The sequence below is a fragment of the Euprymna scolopes genome, chromosome 19, assembly GCF_053919585.1.
Source record: "Euprymna scolopes isolate OS-2025 chromosome 19, ASM5391958v1, whole genome shotgun sequence".
NCBI lineage: Eukaryota > Metazoa > Mollusca > Cephalopoda > Sepiida > Sepiolidae > Euprymna > Euprymna scolopes.
The window spans coordinates 39,424,760-39,445,990 of NC_136500.1; the positions used below are offsets into that span (position 1 = coordinate 39,424,760).

General features: G+C 32.7%; 1 protein-coding gene across 1 annotated transcript; it reads left to right on the forward strand.

Annotated features, from left to right (window-relative positions):
- Nucleotides 1–290: 290 nt before the first annotated feature.
- Nucleotides 291–11,347, forward strand: LOC145303539 (uncharacterized). The gene is made up of 2 exons (XM_080145006.1): nt 291–433; nt 10,015–11,347. Exon 2 carries the CDS (start codon nt 10,031–10,033, stop codon nt 11,318–11,320), a length of 1,290 nt encoding a protein of 429 aa, XP_080001132.1. The 5' UTR covers nt 291–433; nt 10,015–10,030; the 3' UTR covers nt 11,321–11,347.
- Nucleotides 11,348–21,231: the final 9,884 nt, after the last annotated feature.

The following is a 21,231-nucleotide window of genomic DNA, read 5'->3' on the forward strand; positions in this document are numbered from 1 at the left end:
GAATCTTATTGCATATCGTTCTTCTAAAGTGTCTTAACGTTCAGATGGCATTTTTAAGATTCACCAGCTGTGACAATCAGGCTTTAGTAAAGTGTATTCCAATTCCTGCTGTAGCTGTTCATTTGAACCGGAAATCATAAAAATTGGTTAGTCATCATAAGATGTATAGCATACTGAATTTTCAAGAGCCTACAACAATTTTAAATGCTTGTACAAAAAAAAAAAAAAAAAAAAAGTCCGGGAACTTATTTAAAGCACCTCGTATAATATAGCAATCTGTAAGGAGAACAAAATTATCTCCCTTGGACCTGACTCAGTTCGCACGACACATCGAAATAGATTTTTTTTTTTTTTTTTTTGTCTCATATCGAGGCACTATAACTGGAATAATAAAGAATTACGAGAACAGCTGCCAATTATAAACTGAATTATCGTAAGTCAAATTTATTTGCGCAATCATCAATTCAAAATGAAGTCACAGCTGGTATAAAGAAAACAAAAATAAAATTAAGTATATTTAGCTATTTTTCGCTGAAGCGTCGTTAGACATGGCGTTTTACGGTAGGGAATCCAGCTTCTGCGAGGTGGGAGGGGCACTTGGTGCTTATTTATTCGCCTTGATCGGCCCCGTTAGTATTCCCTGATAGGGGCACCGCAGTCGATCGACAATACCCCCCTCCCATCCGAAATGCCTGGTAGGATAGCCTCCTAAAATCTGGCTGAACTCCTCTCTAGTATAAGTTTGAAGGTCTGAAAAAAAAAAAAAAAACAACATGGAACCATTTTTTTATCGATGATGCTTAGGATGCTATAGACCCAACTTTTGTATTGCATGCTGTTTATTTACACCGTTAATCTTAACAATTACGGTGCTTATTCAAATTGCCACTTATGGCGGCGAAGTCTGCACAAACGAAGATGTCATATTCCAAAAATTACTTCATTTGATGAAATATTTATTTATTTATTTATTTATATATTTTTTTCAAGAAAATCAAAATTTAGTTGTTGTAGCGAAGTTGGGTCAACATTTGACTCTAAAAAAAAAAAAATTGGGCAGACAATTCAAATCGAAGTGTGAGGTCAATAATCAGCCTTTGTTTTTGTATTAAAATCGCTAAAACCCGTAAATTTTGATTTTCTTGGTTAAAAAAAAACTACTTGATCGATTCATATAATTGTTGGAATATGACATATTTGTTTTCAGAACTAGTACCTACATAATACAGACTTTTCTGTATTTTTTTTTTTTTTTTTACTTTTAAATACCGCCATAAGTGCTAATTAAAATAAGCATCACAACCACCATGAAATTGGTTTAAAACTTCCGGCAGTAAACGGAAGTCTGCATGTCTTTTATGCCTATTTATTTTTATGATATTTATGCAGAGAAGATACCGTGCTTTTAGAGTCGACAGATCGATTTTTTTTAAATATGTTGCTTTAAGCCAAATCGACAGTAGTACTTACTTGTCATGTCGAAATAGTAATATAATGAAAAAAAAATCGAAAATTCATCTAGAAAATTATTTATAGTTAAAAGTAATTTAATTTGGGGCAAATTGCATTTCCCCTAGAAAATTGAAGATTGCAAATTGAGGGGATATACTTTGACGATTTGTTTTAGCCTAAAGCGATAGACTTTTTTTCTTTTTTTTACTAAAAACACAAATAGTTGTTCTACTACTTTTTTTACTAAAAACACAAATAGTTGTTCTACTCGATGAATTTTCGTAATTTTTTGATATACTACTATTTTCGACATGACAATCTAGTAAGTACTGTTGTTTTGGCTCAAACCCACATATTTAAAAAAATCGATCTGTCGATTTTATCTTAACAAGCACCTTTTTCTTTTCTTTTTTCTATTGGTATTTTCAAGTTGAATTCAAGTTTTACGATACCTTTTGTTTATTAAATTGTTCGGTGAGAGTACAGAATAGTTACAAAACACCCCCCTCCTGCTCATTTCAAGAATAAGTTTAGTTATTCAGAATTTGGTACTTGTACATTTTAATCAAGACATTAAAAAATGAAAATATAAAAAAAAAGTTAAGTTTAAATTGTACATATCCGTTATGGAATGAAGTTCTCCGAAAAAAAATTTCACTTAATTTCACCAATTGTTTTTTTTACAGCGAAAAAACAATTTGTTATGATACCGAGCAAAAGGTTCGATTTTTAGGAAAAAAAAGCTAGTATTAAAGATGGGGAGGGAGTGTCGGCGCTTTACATGGAGTTATCTCCCTGTGGTGTTTATAAAATTCAAACAAATTTTTTTAAAAAGTCCAAGATGGCTGCCTTCAACGCGCTCTCATAAAAACGTGTTTTTCTGTAAAAAAAAAACTATTCAATCAAATAAAGTGAATTTTTTTTTTTCGGAGATCTTCAGTTCAAAACGGATACGTACAATATAACCCTTTTTTTTTTTTTTTTTCCATATTTTCATTTTTTAATGTCTTGATTAAACTGTACAAGTACCCAGAATTTTAACCTATTCTTCTTCTAAGGGAGGTAACTCTGTTTAGTACGTATGCACTTATTGTATCCTGCTGAAATAATGTGTGCCTTCTGCTATTTATTGGTACTTATGCAGAGAAGGTACCGTGCTGTTTTTTATATATAGTATTTTCAAGTGTTACGGCATTAAATTGTTAGGTGAAAGTATGGAATACTTACAAAACACTTTCCTCTCCTCCTGTTACATGTGGGTTTTTAAATAATAAAGTTATTATTTCAGTACAGTATCTCCTCTGCATAATGCCATTTTTATTTTTTTCTTAAATCTTTCGATAGAGGTTTATTTTATAGGACTCGCGGCGGCGTAACCACTGATAGGAAATGTGGTTTGGTAGAATAACCAATTTCAAATCGGGGATTTATCCATTTTAGGACCGAGGTCACGTGTGTAGCAACTTTATTGAAGTCAGAAGTAGGAGTGTATCCATGGGACCATTAAAGGTAAATTTAATAGAATTGCTGATTAATAGAAAGGTTTCACCAATCCACATCTTTACATGAAAAAATAAAAATGTAATCCGGAAAATGACGACACTCGACAAAGAACACAAAATCATTGTATTATAACACGATCAGCCGGTCACTGAGGTGTGACTGGCTTCACGTGTTATACTGAATGTCGTAGAGTGGTCTCATGAAGATATGAAGATGGCTGTCATTAGGGTCTGTAAGACGAAAAACATACCTATGATGTTGGATGTGATGTATGGCTCTTTCTCTTAAGATGACTTCTTCATCCTGATGGCGTTCTGATTGGAATGTTCTTTCTTCATCCTCCGGACCGCTTCGTTCTTTCAATGAAGCCATTTATGGCAGACACAAAAAAAACGACACGTGACACAATTGTAATATGTATGAAACATAACTATTTCATTCTACATTATGGATGCTATATATTTACAAAAACTTTTACAATTTACATATCTTCAAAACTAAACTAACTAGCCTAACTAGCATTGAGGGAGGGAGTGCTCCCCTCGCCCTCGTTTATGGAGAGACAGAATTGTGCGTGCTCGCCTCATGATGGGCCGTTAGAAAGAGACAGAGCTAGAAAAGAAATTATGGGAAGGCATTTCTTTGTATCTCTACGCCCATGGCCAAATCACCACTCGGCCATGCTGTAGAGTTTGTTAGAAACCATGGCACTGAGAAATAGTGGCACAGTATTAACATGAAATAAACAATATTTATTTACATGTTAAGAATAATAGTTTAAATTGTGAGATTAGCACAGGGCTTGAAATTACTGATTTTTGTTTTTTATGATCAGAGTGCCACACGTTGGTTTAAAATTAATGTGGTTATTTTCTAAGAAAATCAGTTCATAGATCATATAAGTGAATGTGTGCGTTCATAGCATAAGAACAGTACTTTGAAATAAGAATATTCAAAAGAACGGTTGTGTCCTCATTCGATGTGGTAACTTTCCATGATGGGAATTAAAGTTCATGTGTATTGCACGTAATATCAGGACGGGGGTTTTAATATCTCCCGGTGACAGAGTTATCCTGAACATGTGCTGTTCTTGAGAAATCAAAGAGTAAAACTAACTTGATTTGTTGCGGGCAAATCTTTAAATACAGGGCTTCTCAAATGTTCCAGACTTTTCACTGTATTTCTGCACAAGGGAGCATAACATAGTTTCTTTTATTTTATGTATTTGTGTGGACACATCAAATTGTACCTATGCGATCTTTATACGTGTGGGTGTTGAAGTGGTGATTGCTATGAAATGTTCCTGCCGGGTATTTATTCCAGTTGGGCATTACGGTTGCTACAATTTTATAAATATTAGATGGTTGTTACATTTTTATTTTTAATATCGTTTGTCATGTCATTGTCCAGAATTCTCCCTATATTAAAAGAAGAAACATCTCTATAATGTACGTAAATTGATCAAATAGTTTTATTTTGAATCATTTTTAAGTGAATTTGAATATTTTTGTCAAAGGCCCCTCATCTGGCCATGTTAAAAAAAACATTTTTTTTTTAAATCTAGCAAGTTTGAATTATTTAGAGTTATGTCACTTCTTTTATCACAATATTTTCAAGATGGCATTATGAGATTCTCTCTCGTAGTTTCCTCATAAAATTTGATTTTCTTATATAAAATAAAACTACTTTGATTAATTTACATGATTTTTGGTGTATGAAATTTTCTTTCCATCACGGGTACATATATCATAAAGACTAGGGGTGTACCAACTAATCGGCACGTAATCAATAATCTGCATAATCGGTAATTTTGCCGATTAATTGGCCGATTATTTACTTTTTTCTTTTCTATTAAATTTAAATCATTTCATCACTGCTAAATGACCCATCAGATAGCTTTGACACATTAAGATAGTAACGACTAATTTAACATTTGTTAAGTGTCTGGCCATTATTATGGTTTTTTGTCTTTATTAAATAAAATTACAAAATACAATTTCTAATTCTTAAATGAATATAATTAAAAAATTAGGTAAGAAAAATAAATTACAAACCAACTACAAAGTACAAATTGTAATTCTTTAAGTGAATAAATTTAAGCTGAATTCTATACCTGCTGCTTCTCTACTTCCTCTTCTATTCTAGCTGCTTGTCTCCTCTGCTCTCATAGTCTCCTCAGTATTTTAACTTGAATACTTTTAAGTTGTAATGTAGAAACATTAGAGTTTCTCTATTCTCATGACGCAGCCTGTTCCTCATATATCCATACACATTATTACTTCTACTAAAGAGCCTCTCACCCTCCAAGATTAAGATGTTGCACTTAAATATTTTGAAGCCAGTTTACTCAGCAGTGGTAAGGTCTCCTATGTTTTCTTCCACCTCTGAAATGGACCATCGCTTCTTGCGAGTAGTTGTAAAGCTACGTAATGGTCAAGTTCTTTTGTGCACTTAACCGTAAGGGATTTACTTTTGAGTTTAGATTGTGATTTTGTATTTCTGTTTTAATTGCAGTCTCCAGGTTTAACTCAGCTTCTACCTGCTCTAAGTTTTGATTTGTTACTGTAGGTTTATTTGAAACTAATTCATCAAACAGATTTGAAAGAGATACAGTTTTACTTTCACTTTGATCTTCTTGACCTTCAACAGAGCTTGAACAAATGTAACCTGCCGATTCTGCTTCATTATCATCAGTAGAAAGCAGATGTAGAATCCAATTCTTAAATGTTTCCCATGTCATTCTTTTGAAATTTAAATGTGAATCTTGAATGTAAGAAAGTAGATATGCACAAGTTTTTATCATTTAGATAGAATGAAAATCTTGTTTCCATTGATTCATTGAATTGTTCAACAATTGTAAGGATTCTGCTAAAATCAAAAATATCAGAATTAGATTGGACAACTTTTGAAAGAAATAAACTTAAAGCTAAAATTGTAGGTATTATCGACATGGTTAAAGTTCTGTGACTTTTTTCTTTGGTGATTTCTTCAAATGGATTCAGTAACTGGACAATTTCTTGAACAAGTCCCTAATGGTAAGTTAAGGTAGGAATCTTGTAGCGTCGTAAATTCTCGTATGAAAAATATGAATGAATTAAAAAATTCCGGTTTGTGAAAATCATTCTGCTTCATACATATGCCATGAAAAAGTCCTTTCTAATTAATTTTTATCAGATAAAAAATATACTGTTATTCTGAAAAACAGCCGTTTGCTTATTTTAAAACTGGTAAACATTAATCAGAAGCGACTTTTTCTGAGCAAAAAAGGCTTCCTTTCCAGGGCAATTGCTCTTGACATATAAAAGACCTTTGATAAGGTATGGCATAAACGCCTACTTTACAAAATTTCCAGCTACAGTATAACTGGAAATGTTTTCTCAATTATTAAATCGTTTCTCTCTGATTAGGCTCATAAGAGTAGTGGTTGATGGGCAGAAATCAGAGGCCCACAGTATTAACGCTGGAGTCCCTCAGGGGTCCATCCTTGTCCCAAATCTCTTCCTGATCTACATCAATGATCCCTCAAACACATACTTAAATCATTTGTTGACATCTATGCTGATAACACTACCATCTATGCCAACACATCAAAGACCGTAAATGACAAAGTTCTCTCTGATTCTCTCTCTTCTGATCTTGAGCGCATGATACAATGGGGGAAGAGGTGTCTGATTACTTTCAATGCATCTAAAACCAAGCTCCTATCTTTACATCATCAACGCTCTGATCCCCATCTGGTATCAATTGAAATGAATGGCTCTCCTCTTGGGGAGGCTCCATATTTTGACAAGCTTCTGGGATTGACCTTTACTCCTGATCTGAAATGGAACACATACATCAGGTCTGTTGCCAAGGTCGCTGGAAAAATGGTGGGATCCTTCTACCGCACCAGAAGATATCTCACTGCTGATGCAATTCTCTATCTATATAAAAGCCAAGTACGCCCAAGGATGGAGTACTGCTGCCACATCTGGGCAGGAGCTGCTAAAAACAGCCTATCCTGCCTTGATAGAGTACAAAATAGACTTCGTGGCTTAGTGGGAGATGCCCTTTTCTCTTCCCTGCAACCTCTCTCCCACAGAAGAGATGTTGCGAGCCTGTCTTTGTTTTATTGTTATTTTCATGGCAAGTACTTGTTTGAGCTCCAATCTCTAGTCCACCCTCGCCAATCTTTCATGAAAAACACCCATCTAGCTGAAACCACTGTCAATAATTTTCCCCACTCTTTATCTGTGCCTAAATCAAAATGTAGATTCCATGAACAAAGCTTCTTTCTTAGAAGTGCATGCCTGTGGAACTCTGTTCCGTTTGCCTGTTTCCCACCTGACTACAACTTGGATGTCTTCAAGTCCAACATAAACAAATTCCTGATGAACCGCCCCTTAAGTAAGACACTTTATCAAAACTCCATTACTAACGATTGCTACGATATTGTCCCATTTATTACTGTATACGCAATAACCCTTATCCCCGAGTGGCTTCCGGGCCTTGATAAGTGATGACTGCTATGTAAAAATTAAAAAAAAAAATAAAATAAAAAGCATTCGACATAAAGCAGAACGGTCCGCACAAACCGGAAATAAATCAATTGTAAACAATCAGTTAACTTGAATAAAGCCAATACATAAAAAAATAAGATGTAAAAACAAAAAAATCATATATCAGAGGTAAAGACCTTACACTCAAAAAGTAAATGCCACGAAGATCAGAAAAGTTCTGATCTTATAAATAAATAAATAATTGTGAAGTCGGCCGTGAAGGGCTGACTGAAAGAGATTTTTTTTGTGTTTTTTTTAGCCTGATCTTTCTAGCCGTGTGGTTGTGTAGATGTACAAATAAAAAAATGTACTAAATTTAAAAATGCATACATTTTTTTTTTGTGAAATATGGAAGGGAGGGATGTTACATGATAAGGGCTGTCCCCTTTTCATGTAAGTATAAAAATGGAGAATTTATTTTAAAATGAAAATGAAATAGCAATAGACAAATTCGAACCTCGTAATCTGGGTTTAGAAATAGATTACGTGTGAGAATTTAAAAATGTAAAACAAACATTTGTTTAGAATATAGATAAATATTTCAAGGAAAGAATGTTAACTATCAAGTCTGTTATGAAATTTTAAATTGAAAGAATGCAGCTTATAAGATAATGTTTTTAACATATTGGATAAATAGGTTACTGAGAAATAGGAAAAGTTTTGGACACATGTCCAGGACACATGAAAGAAGGCACATGTTTTAACATGTGTATGACGTCACGGAAAAATAGAAAGTTCTAGGAATAGAGAAAAAACTTTAGAGTTAGTCAGTCAGTGAAGAAACTCGGAGGGAGTCAGACGTCTAGGAGCGAGACGTCACTTCAAGAAAAAAATGTGAGACTTTGAATTCTTGGTGATGGAAACACGGCCATGTGACGAAATAAACCATTATGTGTTTTGTAAAGCTTGTCTTGTCTTATGATTCTTACAAAAAGGTAAAGTCCAATTTGTGTTATATGTCTTTACATACACGTCTCAACATCATCATGTCCGAACTGTCTGAACACTATCCCTTCACTCCAAGAGTTTCTTCTTCTACACATCTAAGGAAAGAATGAACATTTAATATATAAGAATCTCTCCTAACATGAACAATCTCTCTAAGTCTCTTACAACAAAAAATCTCTCTCTTAGAGTCTTTCAACATCCCTCTCTATAATAAGACAAGAACACTCACTAAGATACAGCATCACTTCTAATAAGACTCTCTCAATGAAACTCCTATATAACAGTAGGAAGAATTCGAAAATGAAGAACAAGACTATGACTGACGAAGAATGCTTTATTTTCGGTTTGCACATCGTCACAATTTACTGTACAATTCCTCAACATGAAAACCGAACTTTTCTTTATTTTTTTTTTATTCATAAAAAGAGAATTCTAGACAAGAATCATATTTGTTTGTTGTTGCTATCCTGCAGTATCGCCTTATGCTTATTTATTTTGTTTGTTTTTTTAGTAGGTAGTATTAAAATCATGAAAAAAAATATATAATAATGACAAATACAACACATACTTATCCAGAGTGCTCTCTGCCTGGGTGTTACTTATCGCCTTCTTATATATAACCGTGTCTATGTATGTCTTGTCCTAACGTGTGTTCTAATATGGCCTCTGTGATTGTCTTTTAAAACTTGCCCGTATGCATCTTTTCACATTTCATTTATATAAGTCCTATATAAAGTTTATATACATTTATGCAGTCGGGTGTATATACTTGCGGTCGAGCTCCTTTAAGGACCTTTAAGTTGTGTATCTACCTTAGTAGTTCTTAACTCTGTGTGTGTGTGTGTGCATGTATATGCGTTAAGAATTCCCCATAACTTTGTTGTTATCTTGTGTCTTCTGGGATGCGGTTCTTCCAATCACTGGTCAATGATCTGTAAAGAAAAGAGTATTCAAGAGGAAAATACAATGCTGATTTTCTGGCAAGGATCTCTTTATTTCGTCTACGAATGAACCGGGGAGCTCTTGCATTGCTGATTCAAGCTTTCTTTTGTTTTCGTCGACATATCTTTTCTCTGACCCTCCTGATCTCGAAACTAACTCAAGTCTGATTGTCTACTAAACTTCAACTCCAATCGATTGTCTACTCCCAAATCCCTATGTACATTTCTATTTATATCAGAATATATATGTGGAGGTGGTACCCCCTGTTAACTGGCCTGCACCCAAACACACCGACCCACTTTCTAGCACACAGGTGCATGCTCTGTCAATGGAAGTCACTCAGTTGATCTTTCTGCACCTACCGGCAACCCTTTTTGCGCCTACCTGACACAAGTAAGTTGGGTTCGAATCAGTACCGTGTTAACTGCATTACTGACATACAACATGGGGCGGAGGGTCTAGATTCCCTACGATATAAATATATAAATTGATGTCATCATGTCTAACCTTTTTGTTGTTTAAAAGTAGGCAAATAATTAAGCCAGCATGCAGAACTAATCTTTTTTTCTGTCTTTCTTGCATGTAAATTATTTCTTCTTTTATTTCTTTAAATGTTTTTTGACTATTTCAGAGTTCAATTCAACAACATGTCTTCTTCGTCTTCGTCAACGAATATTCACCACATAACTGCTGTCGACTGGCAAAAGCGTGGCAAAAACTGTGAGGTCTGCATTAAGAAAAACCTTATCAACCCGATTAATATCTATTGTAAGACGTGCGACAAATACTTTTGTCACTGTTGTCTGATTTGTCATCAAGAATTTACGAATGGCCACATCACAACCCAGCACTTTGCCATCTGTGAAATTGCCATGGAACGACAACGCACCCAAGAAGAAAAAGAAGGGTCCCAGAGAAAAAGACCAGTGTTGGAACCATCAAATTGTACCGAAGTTGAGTCAACATTTGAATCTAAAAAAAAATGTATTGATCAAAACACTATTGATGCTGTTTCATTAGATGAGGTCGACTTAGAAAAAAATAAGAAACCCCTGGAAAATGCAACAGATTGTTGCGGCCAACAGTCCATTAGTGCAGAAATTAATAAAAAACAGAATCTGCCTACACCAATATTGGAAGAAACAAAACAATGGAGTTTGAGTGAAGTGACGAGCGATACTTATATTACCGGAATAACAACCACAGACCAAGGAGATCTTTTTATGTGTGATGCGGGTAATTTAAAAATATTCGGCTATAATCTTGAAGGGTTACTTCTTTGCCAGTGTCAAATACCACACGCACCTATCGACATTTGTTCCATTAGTTCTACGAAGCTTGCAACTGTGTCGCTTGTCAAACAGGCCATCTATTTTCTAGAATGGAATCCTGGTTGCAAAACTTTGACTTTAACAGCTACCATCCGTACCAGTAATAAAAACTATTGCTCGATTTGCAAGGGTGGTGAATCTTTCTTGTTGGCCTGCGACTGCTTCACAAATATTGACATCTTGAATTTCAAGGGTGAACATCTCAGCAGTGTTTTCACGGGTCGATATCTACCATCGATCAGCACCTACATTCACCGAATATGTCCTGGTCAGACGACGTGCAGGTTTTGGATGCTAGACTACAATTCGCAAGTGATTTCCGACTGTACATTAAATGGCTTACGATTGGGCTCACGCTGTCTTGAAAGTCAAAATGTAAATCGCACTGATGATATTATTATGGATAGATCAGGTTTTGTCTATGGCTGCACTGTTGACAGGGTCTACTACTGTGTGCCAAACGAAAAGAGTATAAAAAGTTTAATTTCCTTTGAGAGTCGTTTGCTGACAGATGCAAGAATGTGTTGGACACCATTGCAGACTCACTTAATCATCTGCCTGGAGACGTCGGAAAATTATATGATTAAGATTTTTAAAAGATCCTGAGTAAAAAAAAAATAAATCCGTAAGAATCAGCATGGTGCAATTTTTTTTTATCTGCTTCATGCGCTTGTTGGTATTTGTTTACCTCAATTCTTTGTAAAATCACTCACTGTAGGGACCACGTGAAGGTTGCCAACATCCATAAATGAAAGTGTTTCCATGGAACCACCAGAGTTTGAGCTTGGCACATCCAGGTCGTCATTCTGCCGCGTTATTTACTGCATCTCTGCTGCCACTGAAATGCTGATGTTTCTAGAATCGATTTCTCCAAGAAATATTTTTTTTATAATTCAGTACAAACTACACTATAATTGCAAAATTCGAAATTTTTAATATTGAATTTTAAGGCAAACCAATGACGTCTACTTAATTGTCATGTTAATGAATATATCCAAAACTTATGAAAAACGATAAGGTAGGAAAAATTATTAAAGAAAACATTTTTTTATGAAAATTAGAAAAAAATAAAACTTTTTTTTAATGATATAAGCTTTTTGAGTAAGTTAGAGTTACTTTCTCTTTGATCTATATATAAATAAGCGAGTGTTTGCGTGTTTTCTTTCTCTTCGTGTTAAAATGTAAATAAAAGCAGACGTCTCTCTTGCCTGTGTATAAAACTAAAAACATGTTTATGTGTTAGTTAATTTCTTTTGTCAACGTCGGTATGACTTCCAGTGTGAATCTCATTAAAAAACAATCCAGGTATGATTTTATTTGATTCTTTAATAATTAACAATATTTAACAATAATTAACAAAAATTAACTATCAAACTATTTACCAATTTTTAAAAATAAATTTTTCCTTTTTTAATATAACTGAGTTACTTCCCTTGTTCTTATGCCATATCTTCCCAAAGAAATATGGCAACAAGTTTTTTTACTATAAAGATCGAAAACATGTTTATTTTTAAATATTGTGGTAATATTTAAGTACCTCTGACATGCCAATTAAATAGATATCATTGCTTTTAGTTGAAATTGACACAAAAAGTCAATAAATACCATTGTTTTGTTTTTTTTATCAATTCTTTTTCATTTTTCGAATTTCACTATTACAGTGTAGTAGCACTTATAATTGCATACTTTTAGTGTTTTTTTGTTTTGTTTTTTGTCATCCACTTTAGGGATACTGTTAAACCACATACTTTAACAGGCCATAGTCATAAAACGATTAAATTTCACTCCAACCTATTTTCTATCTAATTAAAAATGTATCATGATTTTTGGAGTTTGTCTGTTTATATGCAAATAGAAACATGTGATTAGTTGACAAAAAAGGAATAGTGAGAAGACACATTAGTAAGGTAATAGGTTTATATTAATATCTGAGTTTGAATCTGATAAGTATAAAGGATTTTTTTTTATTGTATGTATTTTATAAATTTAAATAAATTAACATAATAAAAAATATTACATAAAAATTTCTTAATCAGTCAAAAAAAATGTAGGCGTGAAAGATATTCAGTATCTGATCGAAGTGAATTATTTTTGATGTTTGTATACTTTTGAGATGAGGATAACAAACATTTTTCATCTTCACCAATAACATCCAGTTTGAATGCACCCAAGATGGTCACAGGTTACATCGGTTCAAACATTGGCGCAATTTGCGTTTTGAAATTCTAATGATTATGTTTGTTGGAAAAAAAACAAAAAAACTTTACTATTCACCAATCATATTCAGTTTGAATAAACCCAAAAATGGTTGGAGTTTACATCGGTTCAAACATTGGGAGAAAAACAACCAAAATGAGAACAACAGTCCAAACAATTCTAATAATACAAAAAATATTCATCAAATCTCATCTCCAAAACATCTAAACTAAAAAACAGAACAGAACCAGATTTATAAAATACAGAAATAGACTTGGCGCAATTTGCGTTTTGAATTTCTAACGACTATGTTTGTTGGAAAAAAAAAAAAAAAAAAAAACTTTACCATTCACCAATAACATTCAGTTTGAATACACCCGAAGACGGTCAAAGGTTACATCGGTCCAAACATTGTGAAAAAAACAACCAAGATGAATTATTTTTGCTTACAAAAATGATGTCTAACATTTTCTGCCAATAAAAATAATATTTAAATTTATTCATCATAGTTACTTACTCTCTCATGCAAATACTCTGAAGCATTCTTTTGCCATGAAATCTCAGAAATATTTTTCTTCACACTAGCTATAAAGCGGTGGAAACTAGGTTAAAGATGGACATAGATATACCCAGCTACTGTACCAGCTCTGCTCAAGAGCATGTATAAACTAGTACTAATAAGCCGTTATAGTTAAACTTTTATAAAATGGTATCATTTTCATATGCACACACCAACATCATGTCTATTGTTTAGCAATGGAAAATTGAGAGATTGCTTAATTAGAATAGAATTGGAATAACTGTACGTTAACTTCTACCTCTATCCCAACCCTAAAACAAATTTGGTTACTCGCGTATCTTCTGTGTGACTCTGGTAACAGTGCAAATAATTTGGTATAACTAAGAGAGTTACATCTGTATATGGGACTCGTCCCATTTTCACATCGGCATCAAATTATTTCTCTATTTTATCAACTAGCATGGGTGCCCGGTGTTGCCCGGGTATTTGGAGATGTATGTTGAGCAAAAAAAAAAAAAAAAAAGTGGTAAATTTTTTTTAACTTTGACCCCTATTATTACCCCTTAAAATTTATTGTTTTGGGCTCAAATCAGGTTATTCAGTTAGATCCATGTCCAATTAACCTATATCTAAAATTTCAAGTGTTTAGACCGAAAATTGTCGTAGGAGTTTGGTAGAGTTCTCAAAGGTCAAATTGTTGAACTATGACCCCTTAATCGCCAAATTTCTGGCCGAAAACCAATCACATCGATTTTCCCAAATCTCAGTACCCTGTATATCAAATTTCGAAAATTGATAGTTATTGCGTAGGGAAATGTACACACACAGACAGACAGACACTTTCATTTTTATAGATATATATAGATAAGGTTAATTAATTAACCATTCTTCCACATTAAAACATGAAGTTTTGCAGTTGTCTTTTCCTGGTTTTGAAAGATAACACTGTCTTTAATCATTGCATAAAAGTGTTTAAACAATTTTCAAACTGTGTTTTTATTTGTAGCGGAGTGAGATTCTTGCGTTTTCAAAATTACAAAATAGAAATAGTAGTGATGGGACGATTCCAATATTTTCCCAGATTCTGATACAATTATCAATTCCAATTTTTTTATAAAATCTCTAAATATTTAACTATAGAGTTGTTTTTAATTTTTCCCGATTACTGTAAAAAAACGTGTTAAGTGTGCAGATATTTTTTCACGTAAACGTAAAAATACACTTGTGTGAGATGATTTATAGATTTTAGTTTTACTTAAAGTTTAAAATTAATAAATATTTATTATTTTGTTGTTACTAACAGCAGTGGAAGATATTGCTTTAAACAAAATCAAATAAAAAAGGCAATTAAAAGAATCGTTTTTGGCATTGGAAAGTAGGTACACATTTTTCTGATTCCAATAGAGATTCCGATTTTTTGGATTCACCATCCTAATTAATCGTCCCAACACTAATATGTTCCTAGTTAAAGAATAATATTAAATATTTATTGTATTTGTTTAAATTATAATTTAAGAATTCTTATTAATCATCATAAAGCAATGAAAGGTACTTTTTTGCTAATAGAGTGAAATTCCAAAGTCGAAATATTGAATTTCAAGTAAAAACCAATGTTATCTACTGAATTGCAAAGTCACAGTAATGAACATATTCAAAAATTATAAAAAACGATGAGGTAGAAAATTAATGAAAACAGTTTTCAAAGACAATTTGCTAAATTGTCCCAAGAAGTTTTCGAAAAATAATTACCTCCCCTGTTATGCTACAACCTCTTTGTTTATTTTTTTAGCAATATACATCATACTTTCGGAGTAAGAGGATATTAACTTGAGTTTTCATCTTTTTCTTTCGACAATAAACTTACGGGTGTAAGTTAACTCTTATTGCCATCAGGACATCCAAACACAGATTGGCAAGTCATGTAGCCAGATAACATGACAACAGATGGTCCATCAGGACAATGGAACGGACATCTTATAAACATACGCGGCCAAAGGGAAGACCAAGAACAAGGTGGAGGGACGACCTGATACAACACGTGTCCTACATGGCAGTGGATAGCTCGGAACAGAGATAGATGGCTCAAGTCCAGAGAGGGGTTCTTCATTGGGTGATAAAAACCCTTATTGATTGATTCTAAATTAATTAGGAAAAGGGTATTTTAAATTAACATTATGATTTTATTTGGTTATTAAATTATTCTGCAGTTGGTATTTTTTACAACCCAACCCAGCGTAGTATAAACACCCCCAACCTTTCCATGTTAAGAACGGCTTTCAGAATAAACATCCCCCAACCTCAAAAACTATACTACATACTAAAACATGCTATAAAAATTATAGGGAGGGATGGAGTTGATTCTCATTCTGGTCCACCAATGTTAGCTTTGTAAATTAAGGGGTGGGGTTTCAATTAATGTTACAATTTTATTTGGTTATTAAATTTTTTTTCTTCCGAATAATTTAGATGAATATTTAATTTTGGAAATAAAAGGAAATTTATTCTGGTAGGGGAGAGTTTTTTGAGTTTTTGTTTTTTTACAACGCAGTTTTAATTACCTTATCTGAACGACATGTACTCGCCCAATGTGTACACTGTCTGTACCGAGAATAACGCCTGGGAAGAAATATAAGTCGATGTCCAATAGCATGATCCAGAAGGAGGGTGCACCGGAGCCTGATCAGTTCTGATGAGGTCAGCTTCATGATGGCGGAAGATCTAAAACTGCACAAGTCACACCATCACTAACAACACCCTTCAATGTAAAATTCAAGAGCGTATATTAAAAGTAGATGTCAAGTTATGATATTGTTTTAAAAATAAACCCGAGATCAAATGTATAGTCAAGTGGTATATAAACAGGGTCTATATAACTTAGGTCTCTTTAGTGTTGTGACATGTTGATACATGTGTGTATATATATATATATATAATTTTTTTCTGAGCATTTTACAGTCAACGGAGAAAAAAAGGCCAAAGACCCTAGTGTTTTGATGTGATGTTTTGAATATAATAAACTAGTTATGACCAAAGTTTCATTTCATTCGGACAAAACACTAAGAAACGGAGCCTAATTAGAGTTGAGGCCGTTTTTTTGGGGTCATCATATATATATATATATATATATATATACACACACACACACGTTTTTTACCATTATGTGATTGGATAGTTCCTTAAACCTTGGCTACGATGGTATTTTTACACATCACATAAAATCAAGTCTAGGGTCTTTGAAAAAGAATTTTTTTTTAATCAAAAAAACACTACAAACATGGGTTTCATTCATTGATTAATGCAGTTAGGGCAAAGAAGAATTCCATAGTCCTTGAAGACACCATTGTTGCAGTTGTTTGTAATACAAAAACCAAACTAGGCATTAAAAAATTAACAGCCAGCATAGCGTAAGGGTTAAATGTGTGCATGATGTCTATTGATTGTCTCTTGTGTTCATGTGTGTGGATATTTTTATAACAATGTGTATAACTATTGACAATGATAATTTAGATAGTATTTACCAAGGGGACAGATAACATTGTCAGTAGGTTCACCAGAAAAAGATACATACCTTCAAAGTTTCTTCTTGAAAGTAAGGATGTTTTTCATTCGAAAAGGGAAACGCCAAGACATGATGGATATTGCTGGGTTCCTTCTCCGAGTTCGGACACACTCCATACAAGTCTACATTTTGCTATTTCACCCCATTGATTACCACGAGCGTCAAGTCCAAACCTTGGAGCACAAGACCCCTATTTGTCTGCTAATGTGTTGGGTAATCTCTCCCTGTGTATCTTTATCTCATTACGTCATGACCGAAGACACAAATCAGATGATCCACCCTTGTCACATATTTCTGTTTATGTTAATTATGAAAACTAACATTCCTTTTCACCAAGTTAACATTTTTGGGAATTATTTTAATATAAATAATTTTATCTGTAAATACCTTTTGCCCTAATAATATTCTTTCTATTTCTATAAATAATAATAACAATCATAATAATTGTCCAGCTAACTTGACATTGTTCAGACCAACTATGTAATAAAAATACACTAGAATAAGTTAATTCTATTTTATCTATATCATCTCAAATTGGTTATATCTGAATTTAATTTTAGTGTATGTTGAAAGAGAGGATTTCAAATTTTACATTTAGAAGATTTGAATCAATTTTCATTATAGTAAAGATCTAGTGATGGGACAATTCCAATATATGTGTTAAATAATAATAGAATAACAGACTTTCGCTGGCGAGGGCTACTATTGTCCGTAACCAGTCATACAGTCCTTTTGAAATTTTCATCTCTATTTTTCTCATTATGTACTGAATATTTGTTAATGAAACCTATATGAAATATGTTCTTTATTAAATTTTAAAGATTTTCTATTCTGAAAGAAGTTTTAAAAAAATTAATCTAAAAAAGTTATTTTAAAGTTTTTGTTTAAAAAAAACTCAGATTTTCTCATTATTCAGACCTGTATTACAAAGAGGGGGTTGCAAAAAATGAGATGTGGTGTGAGGAGAAATACAAACTGAAACAGAGAGAATATTCAGACCTGTAATAATACAAAGAGGGGGTTGCAAAAATGAGTTGTGGTGTGAGAAATACAAACTGAAATAGAGAGTAGGAAAGTTTTAAAATATAATCTTAAAAAGATAAGATACAAGTTAGAAAAGTATTTCATCCAAGGCATGAAAATTGTTGAACAAAATGTTTTTACTATAGGCTTTAAAAATAAAGGTACAAGATTCAATTTGAAATTTATTTACCTTCAAAGTGCACTTTTATAAATTTTACAACGTAAGGTATAAAAATTTAATTTAAATTGAATCAAAAAATTACCTTGAATTTATTTTATGTAATGTACATTTTGTTGTAATTTAAAAACATTATCTTTCATCTAGCAATTAATGATATAGATATAAAATTTTCAATGATTTTTTTTAAAAAGGGCAACAGAATGTACATTACATAAAATAAATGCAAGGTAATTTTTTGATTCAATTTAAATTAAATTTTTATACCTTACTTTGTAAAGTTTATAAAAGTGCACTTTGAAGATAAATTTCAAATTGAATCTTGTAGCTTTATTTTTAAAGCCTATAGTAAAAACATTTTGTTTAACAATTTTCATGCCTTGGATGAAATGCTTTTTAAACTTGTAAACTATTGTTTCAAGATCCTATGTTTAATGAGTGAAAGTAGTTATTAACATTGCTGGTCATTATTGCGTGTAATATAGTATTCTCTAGGAATTCTCAGACTCCAATAAATGATGGCCTAAGTGACAAAAAGTCTTCTCAGTACTCTCTACTTCTTTTGATAATCTTTGCAAATAATTGTGCATTATCACATCAGCCGCTTACCATTGATTTCTCACTGGCAACAACCATTGGTCTTCACTGGAATTTTTGTGGCAATAAGCCTCACCAAGAACCCAGTACTTTTCGTACTTATCCAGTAGAGGCCTGGTTAGTGCTCTCTCTCCTCTGTCCTTCCATCCTCTTTGACCCTTCACGCCTATTTTTTGCATTTGGATCTATTATTATTAATATTAGTAGTAGTTGCTACCAGATCTAATAACACTTTAAACCACATCCTTACATATGCAATTATTAAAAGGATTTGGTAATAAAATCTAAGTAAAAACAAGAAAAATGTAAAGATTTTTTGTAAATTTATTCCATAATAGTTCCAGAAAAATCGATTACAAAAGAACAAAAAATTCAGTTCCTTTTATCCAAAGTCGGTTTTATTCTTCAGATAAAAAAAAGCATTTAACATGACAAAGTCATTAACTTAGTTTTAAGTATAGGTTTTTATTTTGAGAGGAGGATGTGCAGTGTGTGTGTATGTCATCCACAGACAGACTGTTGTGCTGCATCACAGGCCTTCAATGCAGCCAGACTAGCACCCATCCCAAGTCAGGGACCAAACCTACAACCATTAAGTTGATAGTCGGCAGTTCTACCCTCTAGCCCATGGGATCAACACTCGTAAAGGATATCTTCAAATGTCTTTTTATACAAATATTTGACTGCACCTTATGTCAGTTAAAAAATAAATTAATCAGAGTGCTCAACTGTAATACAAGAGCGGTATGTCTTATTGTATACTGGAAAATTAAAATTCCACTAAATTGTACAAAGTCAATCCTCTACTAGTTTGAAAACTTAGAACAATATGTCAGAAATCAGAGTATCATTCAATGGAATCTATATAAGGGAAATTTCTTTAAATAATGTTCTATTGTTAAGTGTTTTTTATTCAAAAAGTCAGAAGAAAAGCTGGTTATGTGAAGATTTTCAAACAACATAATGCTTGAAATTGTCCAACCGGTATTGAAACAATTGTAACTTACAATGAAATACACTTTTTGTTGCTACTAATTCCTTTTTTGAAGTCTTGGTTTTGTTAATACAGTATATTTTATATATAAGATGTCCAAAAAAGCCATATTGTGTGCTGTTCTAGATTTTATCAATATTTTGAGCCCATGAAATTGAAGGGCTTATAAAATAAAATGGACGAAATTTTAACTTGCATAGGAGTTATCTCCCCTTCAACATTATTTTGGTTCTTAGTTATAATACAAAATTCAAAATATTAAAATAGCGAAAATTAAGTTTTCCTAAATGAGCCGAAGATTTTCAGAAAATATTTTTATATATATATATATATATATTTTTTTTTTTTTACCTGTTTTTGGTACTGTTAAAACTGTAGCATTTTTTTTTTTTTGCAAAGCTCAATTTTCGTTGTCTTCAAAAACTTGTCATTAATAATTAATTTTCTACCTTAGTGTTTCATAATTTTTGGATATGTTCATTACTGTAACGTGACAAATTTTGATGCAATAACGAAGAACCAATATTTTTATTTCTTCTTTGTTATAATAGCGAAATTTAAAATACTGAATTATTGCAACATGATTATTAAGTACGATTGGTCTTGAAATTCAATATTTAGAGTTGATATTACAATAAAGAACCTCTTTTTCTTTTAAGTTATCAAAAATCATGTGATTTTTTTTTCATCGTTTTCTTTTATTTACCACAGAGCATACAAAATTATTTTTCCTTTGTTTAAGAAAACAAACAAAACGTAATACTTGAAGCTTTTATTCAAGTACAGAAATCATTTTCTTTTATATTCAACATTTGAATAAGTGCCATGATTAGAATTACAATCACTTAAATCTAAAAAAAAAAAAAAAAAAAAAAAAAGAAAGCTGATTAGTTTGATAAAAAGTCATTTTTTTTTAATACTTTTCCTCTTTCATAATTCACTATTGTAGGAGTGTTCTCACCGTGTCGATCTTTAATACTGTCTGGTGTGCGAATCATTTTCTCTCAAGATTTGTTGGCATAATCATCATCTACAAGTTTTAATCCACATCACTTTCGTTCGAGTAAGAGTTAAATTTCATTTTAAACAAAACCTGAACATTACTAGCAGTTTTTACCGGCCCTTAACCTTAAATCAAATTAGAAACACACATCATTCTTTCACAGTTTACTATTGCATCTGTGTTATCCTGGTTGTATTTCTCTAAGGTCTTCTGCAATGCTTACTACTGTATGCATCTGTTTCTCAAGATGTTTTTTTGGGGGGAGGGGGGGTATTTAGTCCTCTCCCATTGCAAGAACTTAGACACCAGGGTCGGAAAGTGGGATTGAGAAGTCGGTGCCTCCGAGGAGAGACACTGACCTACAAAAAGTGCCTGGGCAGCCCCGTCAGCATTCCCCAGTAAGAGCGCCTCGGGCGATTAGCAATAAACTAACCCCATCTCAAAGAG

What these genes read in the sequence shown, in the direction of transcription:
- LOC145303539 (XM_080145006.1), top strand. Translation starts at nt 10,031, where the DNA reads ATGTCTTCTTCGTCTTCGTCAACGAATATTCACCACATAACTGCTGTC.